General features: G+C 34.6%; 1 protein-coding gene across 4 annotated transcripts in view; it reads right to left on the minus strand.

Moving 5' to 3' along the window:
- LOC145678809 (uncharacterized) overlaps positions 1-14,879 on the minus strand; it is a 289,603-nt gene that overhangs the window by 11,819 nt on the left and 262,905 nt on the right. For all 4 annotated transcript variants that reach the window (XM_081749338.1, XM_081749337.1, XM_081749336.1 and 1 more), the window contains one exon: positions 9,201-9,329. In XM_081749338.1, the coding sequence (XP_081605464.1) occupies positions 9,201-9,329 (129 nt within the window). The remainder of the gene's footprint in view (positions 1-9,200; positions 9,330-14,879) is intronic.

Consider the following 14,879-nt stretch of genomic DNA (forward strand, 5'->3'; position numbering starts at 1 on the left):
ATAAATGTAAAACTAAAGAGTATAATAGTTGTAGTAGATTCGTATTACGATTTTGCATATACGCAACTCATGTAGATTTGGTCTATGTATTGAACAAATGAGGAGCTTCCTAAGTGAAGGCAACGGTTCTTCCTGTAATTATCATAAGTTGAAAGAAATCGTAGCGATTGGCTTAATTATAGCCCAAGGAATGATCAATGTCACTCGCTTTAAGGGCTGAGACACTGCAGCGTCGAAAGCAACGGGAAACTACTACACAGTTTTTACCTTAGTTTAACAATAAAAAGAAAAAATATGCATAATGAATTTCTTTTAATCAAGATAAAATGTTCGGGCGAAATCACGAGAGAAGGATATCTTGGAGGGGGCGGACGATTGATCGAAAGCACAATAGTAGAGAAATGGTAAGTGAAAAAAAAAAAAAACGACTAATAAGGGAAGAGGGGATTACAAACTTAAAATTTACAAATATACATGCTATGTTACAGAGAAGGAAATTGAAAATTTCGGATAAACCATACTATAATAAGATCAATCATAATAATTTAATGGGGGAAATGAATGAAGTGAGATGGGAAAGTGTGAATCGGAAACTGTGGAACGTACTGTTCGGGTAATGGAAAAATTATATGTAGTCATGTGGTCGATGGGAGTAAATCTGCGTGAGGAACTAGAAGAAAACGTGAAGAAGATAGAGTTTATAGATAATAGAATAATAATGGCAAGCAAATTAAGAGAAAGTAAGAGAATTTAACGTTAATGAAAACTAACTATTCGACTAAAAGAATAAGTAGAAGAAAACTACGAGAAATTTTTTTGAATCCATAGGCAGGCAAAGGGGTGCATGTGTAATTATTTTGGAACATTTGAATTCTGTTGTAGGGAAGTAGCTACACCTAGGTAATACGAGGTGTGTTCAAAAATTATCAAACCTTATTTTTTTCGCGTAAACCGATGAAACACGGGAGACTTTCTTTAGTGTACAAGTAGAGGGGACACTCATGCGCAGTCGTGACTTCTTCCCTGTTCGCAAAATGCGTCAGTCGCTTGCAGTCGGCCAACGAGTGGGCGACCGTCGGATTTCAGTTTTTTTTTCTAAAATGACAGAAAAACTTGAGCAGCGAAATTGCATCAACTTTTGCCAAAAGTTTGGGGATACCCAAGTGGAAATCATTCAATCGGATAGATACATTCCATTTTTAACGAGAATTGGGCATGAGGAGAGTGTCCGCAAAATTTCATTGCCAAACACAACATTCCTGTGTGTAATTAGGTTCCCTACTCATCCGACATGGCTCCATGTGACTTTTGGTTATTTTCCAAAATAAAAATGCTACTAAAAGGGAACTGGTTTGAGTCAAGAGAAGACATCATGCAGATTGCGACGGCACGGTTGCTCACCATTCCAAAAACTGCGTTCTAGATGTGTTTCCACCAATGGCGGAAGCTCTGGGAGAAGTGTGGGCATTACCAAGGAGACTGCTTTGAAGAGGATTAGTGTTTCGGATTTTCAAATCAATAAATGTATTTTTGCCAACTAAGAGTTCAATAATTTTTGAACACTCCTCGTATTAGTAGATAAATATGATTTTGGAAGAAGTAAGAATGGAGTTGAGTCGATGGAACAAACTGAAGTTAAGGGGTATGTGGTTTAATCAGCACAAAAGAAGGAACAATTGAACGTCTTCATTCGATCAACAGAGATATCAGATACATTATCAATCCTCTTAACAGAATAGATTTGTAGTGCAAAGGGAGACAGTTTTCTTGTAGTGCAAAGGTTCTTCTCAAGTCATAATCTTGTGTATACTGAAGTCTAGAAGCTGGCTGAAAGAAAAGAAGAAAACAAAAATTTAATAGACAAGAAAACTTGAACAAATGACATTAATGTGCGGGGAGAATAATAAGCATGCAGAAGAAATATAAAATATCGTGAAAGAGCAGGGAGAAGTAGCAGGAGGTTGCAGAAGAAATATTGAGGAAAATAAAATATTGTTTGGAAACAAAGTTGTATGGAAAAAGGAAAAGGACTCGTAGAAACTTAAACAGAGAATTACAAAGAAGAAGTAATAATACAAATATAAATATAAATATCGGTATAGAAGTAGGAACAAATACAAACAAAAGTACAAGAAGGTGAAATTAATGGAAGTGAGGAGAAAACTACAAAGAACAATTACAACATTGACTGTCAAGAATGGAAACAGGCCATAAATGAGCAAAATAAAGTTTTATACAGTTTAGAAAGATACATTAAAGAATTTGTATAAAAATATGTTATTATTGTTGCTGTTTATTAAAGTTAGGATCCCTTTTTAGCATCGAGGCTGTATGAGAAGTGGACTTTCAGTTTAAGGTGAAATCTGAACTACCGTAGTGCGTTCTCCTACTGGAAATCGAACCAGGGACTACGTACACCGAAGACACGTGAGCTACCCACTTTTCCTTTTTTTTTAAAAAAAACTTTATGACTTATTTTTAGTTTTTTTTTCAACTGTTAAGGACCACAGTACACGAACACAGGACGACAGGAACACGAACACAAAGATCGAGGACAGTGAAAACTCTAAAGGCTCTCCCATCGAGAGTCGAACCCGGGAATACGTACACCATAGGCATACGCGCTAGTCACTAAACTAACAGCCACTAGACAAGTAGAGTTGATGGTATGAAAATAAGAATCTACCGTACTGTACGCGGAGTTTTTGCCTCTTTCTTTAAATTTTATTTTGTTTATTTCTTTGTTTATCGGGAGGTTTAAAATTTTATTTTATTTCGTTATTAGTTTAAATATTTTAAAATTAGAATATGTTATTAGGTCTTGCAGTAGAGTGAAAGTGCGTCTGAGTGAGCAACTGAAAGAAAAGTTCAGAGACAATAGGATTGTTCAAAGCAAGGATAACAAAGAAATTGTGATATTGAAGAACGAGTTCGAGATACCTTCATTAGTGATTGATGAACTGAAAGCCAAATGGAACAGATGAATTAAATTAATTAAAAATATAGGGAAGAAAGAAAAGAAAGAAGAGACCGAAAAGTAGAGGAAAGATTTCTCATAGACGGTAATACTTCTGTTAGCTAAGAAATTAAATGCAAAAATATGTGAGGATCTAAAGATTACATCGTATCATATTGAAAATTTTAAGTATTCAAGGCAATGGAAGGATACTGAAAAGCATAATGAATGATTCTGCCATACGAAAATGGTTTCCGCATGGCGAATTCGTTCTGAATGGGAGCATTGTATGATAATTGAAAATTATAGTTCGTAAATAGAAGCTGTACAGCTAATAAGCTTCCACATTAGGACACTCTCATGATATGTGAGGGACAAGGTTTTAAATTCTAAGTTGCGCCAAGAATGGGTTAGGAAAGGTGTAAAATGTTCAACCATGCAAAGTTACTGTATAATGTATAGCTCATATCACGGTAGGATAATTATAGTAGAGATAGGATAATTGAATCGAGCAAAAGACAATTAGCTCCTAATACTTTAAAAATGCGTAGTATTAAAATATTTAACGTGGGTTTTATGAAAATGAATTAAGATTCAATGAATACCGTATTCTCTTTTTGTTTAATATATAAAATTTCTGCTGAAAGAATCTACATCTAGAACCTTAATAACAAAATCTAACCTAATAACCCTACTAGTAAAAGTTATTCAGGCCAAGTTGGTTTAATGTAAGGTGAAGGCACTCCGAAAAACGTAATCCAACAATGACGAATCAATACTTGCGAGTGATAATATCTGAAACATACATTAATGTCAAGTAAAGGGATAAATCGCATGGTGTATAGAGTTTAAACGTGAAGAAAAATTGAGAGAGAATTCTCGCCAACTTTCTAGCTATTTTTCAGTTGAAGAATGTATTGGACTTGAAAGCATCTTGAAACAAAAAAAAAAAAAAAAAAAAAAAAAAAAATCAGATTTTAGTAATTTCGCTGGTCGATTGTGAAGTATGCATAATAAACCAACTGTTCACTTTTTTCCTACCACACTTCTTTAAAAGGACAGCAGAATTTCTTTTGCACGCTCCTTCAGCCACTGTTATTAAAATGATTCTGAATGAGGAACGGTGCCAGGTAAATAAAGGGAAAAGAAGAAGATAAACCAAGCTCTTTTTATTCCAAAAACGAGAAAAGCAAATGTATGATTCAATCTTCGAGGAACGATGGATTTTCTTCTTACTCTTATAAGTTATTTTTGAAAATGAAAAATCAAATGAAATCTTTGAGTTTAACGTCCCATCATTATGCCTGTTAGGCTAAGGGAGACGATGATTAAAGCAAGTGAATGATGATGGAAGTATTGGTGGAATGAGAAATGGGAGGAAACGGGAGTACCCTTAGAAAATCCAAGAGCACAGATGTCGACCACAAACTTACTTGGTCGGGAATCGAACCAGGGACCCCGTGCACCAGAAGTAAGCATTCTACCACTGAACTACCGTGCTCCCCGCCTGAGCTATTTCTACTGTTGCATGTGATTAGATTAGTAAAGTTTCGATAAATTTTGCGTTGTTTGAGTGATGTAATACCCTAGCCTGCCTTTCAAACTATGGTACAAAAAATAAGTGAATTAAGTATCACGCACTATACTTGGAGATATCAAACAGGTATAGATTATGCGGTCCCAACTTCGATTCCCAGTGATGACACTCGATTGGTAAAATGCAAAAGCCTTTTTAGGCTAGTCATCCTAAGTGAATTCTTTCCTAGGTTTTTCCTCATTCGTATCAAACGAATACCGAAATGGTACCTAACGTAAAGGTCTCAGGACACTTTCTTTTTTCCCCACTTCCTGGGGTTGTCTGATCATCGAGGGACGTCACTTTTCATACGTGACAGGCAGTGGCGTATTTAAGGAGGCTTTCGAAATTTTATTTACAATTTTAAAGTAAATGAAATACGTACCTTGCAGAATTTTCACATTTCCAGGAATAAAGTTAGCAAAGCCCTCCTCGAAACAAATACGTAAATACGCCACTGGTGACAGACTTAAAAGGTCATAGATGTCGAATGTTCAGAATGTTCAAATAAATAAGAATTCATAAAAAGGTACATTTTACACAAATAAACAATTTATTAAAAATAAAGAATACTAACTGAACCTGCGCTGTCTACTCAGCGTATTATTCTGATATGACCATGATTCTTCTTCCCACTTTCTCACTATATATTTCTATTTCCCTTTACACACACAAGTAAAGTACAAGACGACTTACAAAGAAAAAAATATAAACATAGCTTTTAATATATAGATGTTGGGTTGAGTTTGTGGCAAACTTGGAGAAGTAACAGATGATGCAAAATAGAATCCCCCCCCCCCATAAGTCCATATCCGGTTGTCTAACACAAGGATATGAACCTTAGCTTCTGCCTAGCGATAATGTTAATCTTATGGGTTCAAACGACCCAAAAAAACCTTGAATAAAACAATAATTTTTAATGAGTTTTTGAAATTTTGAATGAGAACTGGCAGGTCTACACAAAATTTGACATAGACCAGTGAAAACAACCCGTTTCCAGTGCTTGTGGTGACCGAGATCTCATTGTCAAGATAAATTGACCACAAACATATAAACTCGTAAATGGAATTGGTCAAAACCATATAAATGTAATTGACCACAAATATATAAACAAGGCATTTTAGTATATAGATACAAAATCCATTAACCTTATATAGATGTAGTATTGTAAATTGCTCTTGATAGCTTTGAATTTCTTTTTAAAAAACTAATATAAATTTTCTTCTATAAGTGCCAGTAAAATTAAGAAATTTTAAATAACAGTACTTTATAAATATAAGTATACTGGTATTAGTGGTATACTCAAAACATTAAAAGAATGCTTTTGAATGGGACAAGAGCAATGTGGTCAGTAGGATATTCTGACTAATTAATTTGATTCTCACTTAAAAAAAAAAAAAAAAAATCAGAAACGCAGTCCTAACAAGGGACATCACCCAATTGTCCGGCTCCGATTTCAATGAAATTTTTATTGCTGATAGAGGACATGTATTCATTACTTGTGATGACAGAAATTTTTGCCATGGTGCATGTTTTTTATTTTTCAATAATTTTTAAAGGTTGTGATGTGGTTAATAGAAATTACTGCAGAAGTCCCTTACTACCCTTTGTAAACGGAGCGTCAATGAAAAAACAACCATGTAGATACGTATAGGGCATAGGGGGAAATCGTATGGTACGTATGACCTTGATGGCAGCCATCTTGAAATCCGCCATTTTGAATTAAGGTCAAGTTTTTTAAATGGGAATAGGGTAATATGATACATAATTTCGGGCTACAATTTAATCAGGAAGACAATGGTGATGTTAGTTTTAAGATGCGCCCATTTGGGGAAAAGTTACAGGCATATTAATTTTTTATACTTACTATATGCGTAAGTCCCTTACCACCGCTTCTAACCCACGTATTAATGATAAGTGGATAAAGGTTTCGGTAATACATATTATGGCTAGAGGGAAGTGATACGATAAGTGTATCATTGATGGCAGCCATTTTGAAATCCGCCATTTTGAATTAAAGTGAAGTTTTGAAAAATGTAAACCATAGCATGTGGCATCTAATTTTAATAGTAAATTTTCCCCAAAAGCCAATGGCATGCTTATTTTTGTTCTATAGTTAACTAGTATGAATTTATGACTCGTCTAATGAGCACGAAACGTCCATTATTCGATCCTTCAAATTGGCAACACTTCTAATTTTCACCGCATATTTTAAGATTCCAATTGGCACTTTGCAATTGTTGCCATGGCTCATGTTTTCTAAATTTATTACATTTTTTTAAGAGTTGCGATTTGTCAGTTCATGAATAGTGTTGTGATAAGCATCCAGCAATCTTTCTGAATTTTGAAGACTTGCCATGTAATTATTAATTTCCTAGTCAGTGTAATGATTTATTTTAATCCAAAGTATATGAGAAACCTATGGACTTATGTGACGTAAAGAAATACAAATAAAATTATAACAAATTGGTGTTACACGACCTCAAAATTATCATGAAATGTGGTCTACATGTTGCGCAAACGATAAACAGTATTTTCTAAATAAATACAACTTTACAACTTTAAAGGAACAGCAGCAATGATAGAAAATATCAAAGAGGCATAATATGACTGTTCCCAACACACTGTTTGTACCATGAACAAAATATGAAAACAGGTAACTTGTTTATAAAGAGGTGTAACTTAATCGAGTTTCCGATCAATACTGATTATAAATCTTACAAACATGAACCATCGGCAACAATCGCTAGAAAACGAATGACATTTTTTGTCTGACTAGCTAAATATTGCCATAGAAAATAAATAAATAAATATACAATAAACAAATAAATATAAAACAAAACAAAAGACCATTGATTTAAACAAAAATCATATTTCGTTTTCTTTTTTGAAGTGAATTTTCACTTGATTTCTCGTCTCATCTACTATCCATTACAAGCTCCGTCTTCGGTATTACCTGAATGCAAAGTTGGAGTTCTTTCGTTGTGTGATGATTCATGTTATTAAAAGAGTTTTTGAAGGACAGGTATAGGAAATAAATAATTACATTGCCTAGGAAATTAATAATTACATGGCAAGTCTTCAAAATTCAGAAAGATTGCTGGATGCTTATCCCAACACTATTCATGAACTGACTAATCGCAACTCTTAAAAAAAATGTAATAAATTTAGAAAACATGAGCCATGGCAACAATTGCAAAGTGCCAATTGGAATCTTAAAACATGCGGTGAAAATTAGGAGTGTTGCCAGTTTGAAAGATCGAATAATGGACGTTTCATGCTCATTAGAAGTCATAAATTCATACTAGTTAACTATAGAACAAAAATAAGCATACCATTGGCTTTTAGGGAAAATTTACTATTAAAATTGGGTGCCACATGCTATGGTTTACATTTTTCAAAACTTCACTTTAATTCAAAATGGCGGATTTCAAGATTACTGCCGTCAATGATAACCTTATCGTATCACTTCCCTCTAGGCATAATACCTATTACCGAAACCTTTATCCGCTTATTATCATTAATACGTGGGTTAGAAGCGGAGGTAAGGGACTTACGCATATAGTAAGTATAAACAATTAATATATCTTTAACTTTTCCCCAAATGGGCGCACCTTAAAACTAACTTCACCATTGTCTTCCTGATTAAATTCTAGCCCGAAATTTTGTATCATATTACCCTATTCCCATTTAAAAAACTTGACCTTAATTCAAAATGGCGGATTTCAAGATGGCTTCCGTCAAGGTCATACGTACCATACGACTTCTCCCTATGCCCTATACGTATCTACATGGTTGTTCTTTCATTAACACTCCGTTTACAAAGGGTAGTAAGGGATTTCTGCAGTAATCTCTATTAACCACATCACAACTTTTAAAAATTATTAAAAAATAGAAAACATGCATCATAGCAAAAATTTCTGTCATCACAAGTAATGAATACATGTCCTCTATCAGCAATAAAAATTTCATTGAAATCGGAGCCGGACAATTGGGTGATGTCCTTTGTAAGCACTGGATTGTAATAGCATACAATTTGTCGTTTTTCCACACAAATTGAATGGGTACATTTTAAGAATGACGGATATTCGACATTTGTTCGTCTTTTTTTTTTTTTTTTTTTTTTTTTTTTTTTTTTTTTTTTTTTTTTTTACCATTTCGAATAATGAGCTAACCCGACTTGGGCCAACAAGCAACTTGCCAACGTTGGCACTCTCATACATATTCGTGCGAACACTGCAGGTTGGGCAGTCTATGATCTAACCCTGGCCCGGAGAATAGCCCCTCCCCTTAATTTTTTGAATGACAAAAATAATTTAAGCTATTGTTTATGTACTTTTGAAAGTTTATAGCAAATTCATGATAAACTTATCATAGTCTGGGTTCTGGCTGTCCCCCAGTTTTTATCTTCTAGATCCACCACTGAGGTTGGGTCCTGTAATAACAATTTACCAACATTCGGCCTACTCTTTTATTGTTAAAGTTGCTCAAATTTTCCAATCAGAAATGTTGAAGGCCCTACGTAGAGCAAATGCAACAATGTTTGCCTTTGTGTTCCAACAATTTGCCAAACACTCGCTGATACTCATCCATTGCCCCAACCCTCTCTTACTACTAGAAATCTACTTCAAATATTATATAGCCCATAGAAACAAAATACTATGTTACCTGTCGACTGTTGGCGGCGGAGATGGAGTTCTTGACTGTGGGAAACTGGCTACTTCCCGAGTCACTGACAAAGATTTTATAGAACCAAACGTTTGTTCTGGTGACAACCTTAGAGGCGCTATCAACCCACTGAAATGAGAGAGAAGAAAGTGTAAATTACACATGTCATTATAATAAATTAATAAATAAAATTGAAGTATACATGTACACTATTATATTTTTTAATGGATATCACAAAGAAAGAATTCGTCAATTTGTTCAAGGATGAATGCAAATTTGAGGTAATTCTATCGCCATTAAGAACTACGCATACAAAATTTGCATTGAATATGTAGTGGTGAATCTGTTTTCAAATTATGGGAGATTGATGTTCGCAAAACGCAAAATTTGCTTTAGGGATGACATTTTGGAGATTCACAAAACCAATATTTGCACTCAAGGGCGCCGATTTCTCTGTAAATTTGGGGGAGGGGCATTCAGATGCAGAAGGTATATATATATCTATATATATATATATATATATATATATATATATATATATATATATATATATATATATATATATATATATATATATGAGGATTTTAAGACAAATTGCATTCAAATTATGCCAAATATTGTATATTCTTAAATACAATAAGGGGGCCCACATGAGCTTTGGGGGGCCCGGGGCCCCTCGGCTCCCCCAGTATCGGCGCCCTTGTTTGCACTAATTCCAATTATTGAAATCTGAAACGTTCACAAAAGTCGATAGATAATGAGGACCTTGAATATTGACTAATAGCGTACAAAGAGGAACAAAGCTTAAAAGAGAATAAAAATAATTAAGTAATTTCAATTCATTCTTTCCTTTTACTTTACTTATTGTTTGATCTCTATATGTAAAAGAAGAAGTATTGAGTTGCTAACTGACTGATCTACGCTAAGGCCAAAGTGCTTAACTTAGAAACTTGAAATTTTGTCAGGGCATAAGATTTATGATGTAAGGTACCACTAAGGAAGATTTTTTTCTTTTTTGGAAATTCGACAGGGAAGGTGGAAAAAGCGGTAGAAATTATTATCTTAAAATGTCCATATTTCGGATTCTCTGAACATTAAAGACATGAAATTTGGTTTATGCATTTTACATTTAAAATAATTAGATTTGCGTTTAAACATTTTCTGATATTTCACCTAGAAGGGAAGAAAAGGAATGAGAAAGAGAAAGGAGTAGGAATTACATTTATTATAATAAGATGCCCATATAACTTGGAATCTCTTATGGTCATATACACGAAATTCGGTATTTGGACTTCTCATTTAAAATAAATAAACCGTGTTTCGCTATTTTCTAATAATTGCCTTAGAAGAGCAGAAACAGGCGGGAAGGGAAAGATGTTGTTGTAATTGTTATAATCGAATGGCCATATCGCGCAATCCTATATGATCAGAAACATGAAATTTGAGTCAGTTTTAAATACACTGGTCCTTTTTCTTCATTACCTACCTCTTCCTCCACTTCCGCAATATCTTTCGGTCGGTTCTTCTGATCATACAGATATTTTATGTATTTCTTCCAAATTCTAAGGTTTCTTTGATGGTCACTGACTACTTGACCTAGTTGATCTTCGATTCCAAACGTGCGTATGCATTTGTTAGCTTTTCCTCCTAATTCTTGTTCTTTCTGATACATCAGAGCATATCTGCCGCGTCGTTGAAGTTCCATTATTTCTTCACGTATCTGTTTCATGTACTTTTCTTTCGCTTTGTCCGTTTATCTTCTCAATTACTTATTCAGCTTTCTATATTCTTTGGTGTCCGTGGTTTTCGGTCTTGTGTTCCACCATCTTCTTAAGCATCGCTTTAGTTATCCATGGTTTTCTCGGTGCTCTTTCCATCCTGCCAATGTTATTGTGGAGTGTGTCAAGTAGAATCTGTTTAACTTTTGCCCAACTATATTCTATATTGTCGACTATATCGCCCATTGCACAGAATTTTTCTTCAGTCTCTTCTTTCACATCATCGTCGATATTTCTTAGTCACTCTAAGTTACATTTTCGATTTCTTCTCCCAATTTTCTTAATTGATTTTAACCAGGTTTGCACTTCAGCCACCAGTAGATTGTGAATCAATGTCCGCTCCCGGTAGCGTCTCACGTCTCGTACTCTACTCCTGAAACATTGTTTGACAGGAACGTAATTGATTTGGAAGCGTTTCTTATCTCCATGACTTTTCCACATGTACAGCTTTTTTTTTTTTTTTTTTTGGTCTTAAACCACATAGTCATCACCATTATATCATGTTGTCTACAGAAGTCAACCAGCATTTGTCCCCGTGCGTTTCTTCTACCTAGTCCAAACAGTCCTACCACCTTATTTGCTGTTCCTACTCCCATTACGCTGTTGAAGTCTCCCATTACTATGACGTTGACCTTGCCTCTTCTCTCCTGATGCAATATGTAATAATCTCCTCATAATATATTACCCTACTTCATTGTCATTATGGTCGGTTGTTGGCATATATACTGTTGGATCATCAGAATATCCACTGATTTGGAACTTAATTTTATAAACATCAAGCGGTCACTGCAGCCTTCCACTTTGGTTACACTTCTTACTACTTCGTTTTCATTGCTATCGTGATGCCATTCTCGGCTTTAATGCCACCTGAATAGAATACTCTGTAATTTCCTGATACTATCTCACCTTTTCCTGTCTGTTTCACTACACTCAAGGCTACTATGTTCACATTACATTTATCCATTTCCACTTTTAAATTTTCCCCTATGCCGTAAAGTTCGTACATTCCAGGTTTCTATGCTGAAATGGAAGTTGTTATTAGTATTTTTCTCTGATGATTCTTTCCGGAGCAGTCCCCACCGGAAGACCAGAATAAGTGACTATTTTACCTCCGGAATTACCTCAGGAAGAATCATCATTATATTTATTCTTCTTCTTCGTTGCTCCTGAGAAAAAGATAATGTGGTAGTATTTCCATTTCCTTTTCACATCTTTGTGCCGTCAACCACCTTGTGGTTCATGTGCTTTTTAGGACAGTTTCCCCTCCACCCTCTCAACCGCCCTGCGACAGGGCCGTTGGCATCTAGTAGAGGTTGATCCTTATCCCGGCAGTAGATGGTCCCTCTACACTTTAGTCACCTAGGACGTTGCCCGCTTTGTTGGTTAGAATATTCTGTTTGTTTAGATTGAGAGCCAAAGGCTTTCCTCAAACCTCTCCAGTACTTTTAGAAAGCAAATTTCAGTGTTCCGTAATTGCGCAACAGATTTTAGGAAGGGGTGTTTGATATTAGAAAGAATTTTATATCAAAACTAAGATTCAATCAACTGTTAGTTCACTGTTAAGAAATTATTTGAGATTTTCTAATATTTATATTAAATATTTTGAGTCAGTTTTTTTCTATTTTTAGAGGCTGTAATCACATAGATCTGTAAGTGATCTGACACGGTAGTCTTGTAACGCAGTATTTATTGTGGTGGATTATCGTGGATCAATTGTAGATCATTTTATTTGTGGTTAGTTGTTCGCTATTCCAATTCTTTTTTTAAGTATTTTAGCAGTTGTCAAATTATCATTGAATTGCAGTTTTCTTTATAATTACGCTACACTACAATATGTCAATTCTGCGTATGTTGTATAAATCAATAGTATGTTATACAGTACATCTTCTTTACATCAATTGTGTGTTATATTAGGTAACAAATTGAGGAGCGTAGTAGAAAAGCATTGTCCAGACCGCAAAACGTGTTGCAAAAGTGATGAAAAAGAAAAGCCAACCGGTTTCATTTGAGAGAGAAATGTTTCATAAATAATCTACATTGCCAAATTGTACGTTGTCAAAGTGTTGTGAACAAAGTTGACAACAATGTTTTGTTTCTTACAAGATAATTAGATTATTAGATAATTAGAATTTGCTGACAAGATAATTAGATCTTTATCGCTTCTTTAGAAAGATAGAAGAGTTTCGTTTCACAATGTGAAAATACGCTAGGTTTCCAAACTATACAAATTCAACACTGAAACTGGAAGTAGTACAGTCAGTGACAAAAGTTATTTCTTTTTGATGAAATTAATTTCGTATATAACTTTAGAATAGAAGGACAATTTGGGTACAGTTTTCAGTAAATAAAAAAAAAAAAAAAAAAAAAAGAATGTAGTTTTCTGTACCTTCCAGCCATATCACAGTTATCCCCAAAATATATTTTACCAAACGAAAAGAACTTTTATCGCTGACTGTACATCTATAACTGCTGATTACAATAGAAGAATAGCATCAAAGATAGAACCTGTTCGTCGGACGCACAATCTATATCAAAAAGCCATTACTCGCTATTTCTTACTGTTTTGTTCTGTGGAGATCAATTTTAAAACCAGAAGTAGAAGTGAATTTCTACCACTTTCGGTTTCCATTGAAAAATGCGGGTGAAGACTTAGGGAGAACCAAGGATGTTATAAATAGAGGATCTGCCCATATGTATCGTCATCCTATTAAATCGATGAAGCCAAAAAACAACCGAGCATCGGCACGTCTGATTGGCTACTCTCGTTTCCGCCATAGTCTGATTGGCTATTTTCGTTTCTGCCATGATTGTTGGCTCAAAACGTTGCGATCCTATTGGGCGGAGTGGGCAGAGTAGGGGTGGCGAAACTGTGACGTATGGCTTCAAGATTTTGTTGTAAAGGCAGATCTTCTATTTTATAAGATCCTTGGGAAGAACCGACAAAAATCATTTTTTTTTCAAGTCATAATACCGCGGAAATGTTGGGAATTGGGGAGACTAAAAAGGGATAATAAAAAAATGAAATCGGTTTATATGTTCCAGTTGCGCATATGTTCTAAAATTTTGCCAAAGTTTGGAAAAATTCACATTTTTACGATATTCAGCATTAGGAAAAATTCAGCTTTCTCTGTCAACGATCGGGCGATCGGGCGGTAGGAACATACACCGGGGAAAAATTAATATACATATGAAACTGAATATGTGTGTAATTATATCATAATTATTTAGTTGTTACAACTTAGTGTTCCTAGCTTTAATTATCGAGCCACCTTTTCATTCCGGTTCCCTTATTTCCCTTTAGACCTGCAGGGCTAAGATACTGGCTAGCCTTAATCCTGCTCTACTGAATTTGTGACTTCGCCTATTTGCGTTAAATAAATGGGCTGAAACATAGCCTTGTATAAAACACTCAGATGTGATAAACGTGACAGTCATAAAATCATAATGTTCAGACAGTTCATAAATAGGAAATAAATTTATGAACTGTCCTCCAGTGAATCCAGTAATTACAAATACTGCATACAAAACAAAATATCTGAGTCTCCTACGTCATTGAAACAGTGTGATTATTTTTTTAAATTATTTTCTTTAAAAAACTAAAAATATCAGATTCGTATTTTGTCTGCTATTGGCGATTCCAAGAATAAATTTGTCGTTGTTGTTTTAGAACCAGGATGTCTGTTTTATCAAGGCCTGTTAAAATTGTATATGATAGGCAACCCAAACGAGAGGAGAGTTATGAAGGTTGCATAACGCAGTAGGATATCAATGTCAAATTAATGCTGATACGCATGATAGAAATGTCAATCGATTGTTCTTTTTAGCTGCGTTGACATATATTGAGATATTGTGATTATATTCTTGGTTATTTTCACTTTCAGTGCAAGCTAATGTAAAGTTA

Source organism: Thermobia domestica, chromosome 2 (assembly GCF_964235325.1).
Source record: "Thermobia domestica chromosome 2, izTheDome1.hap1.1, whole genome shotgun sequence".
Classification (NCBI taxonomy): Eukaryota; Metazoa; Arthropoda; class Insecta; order Zygentoma; family Lepismatidae; genus Thermobia; species Thermobia domestica.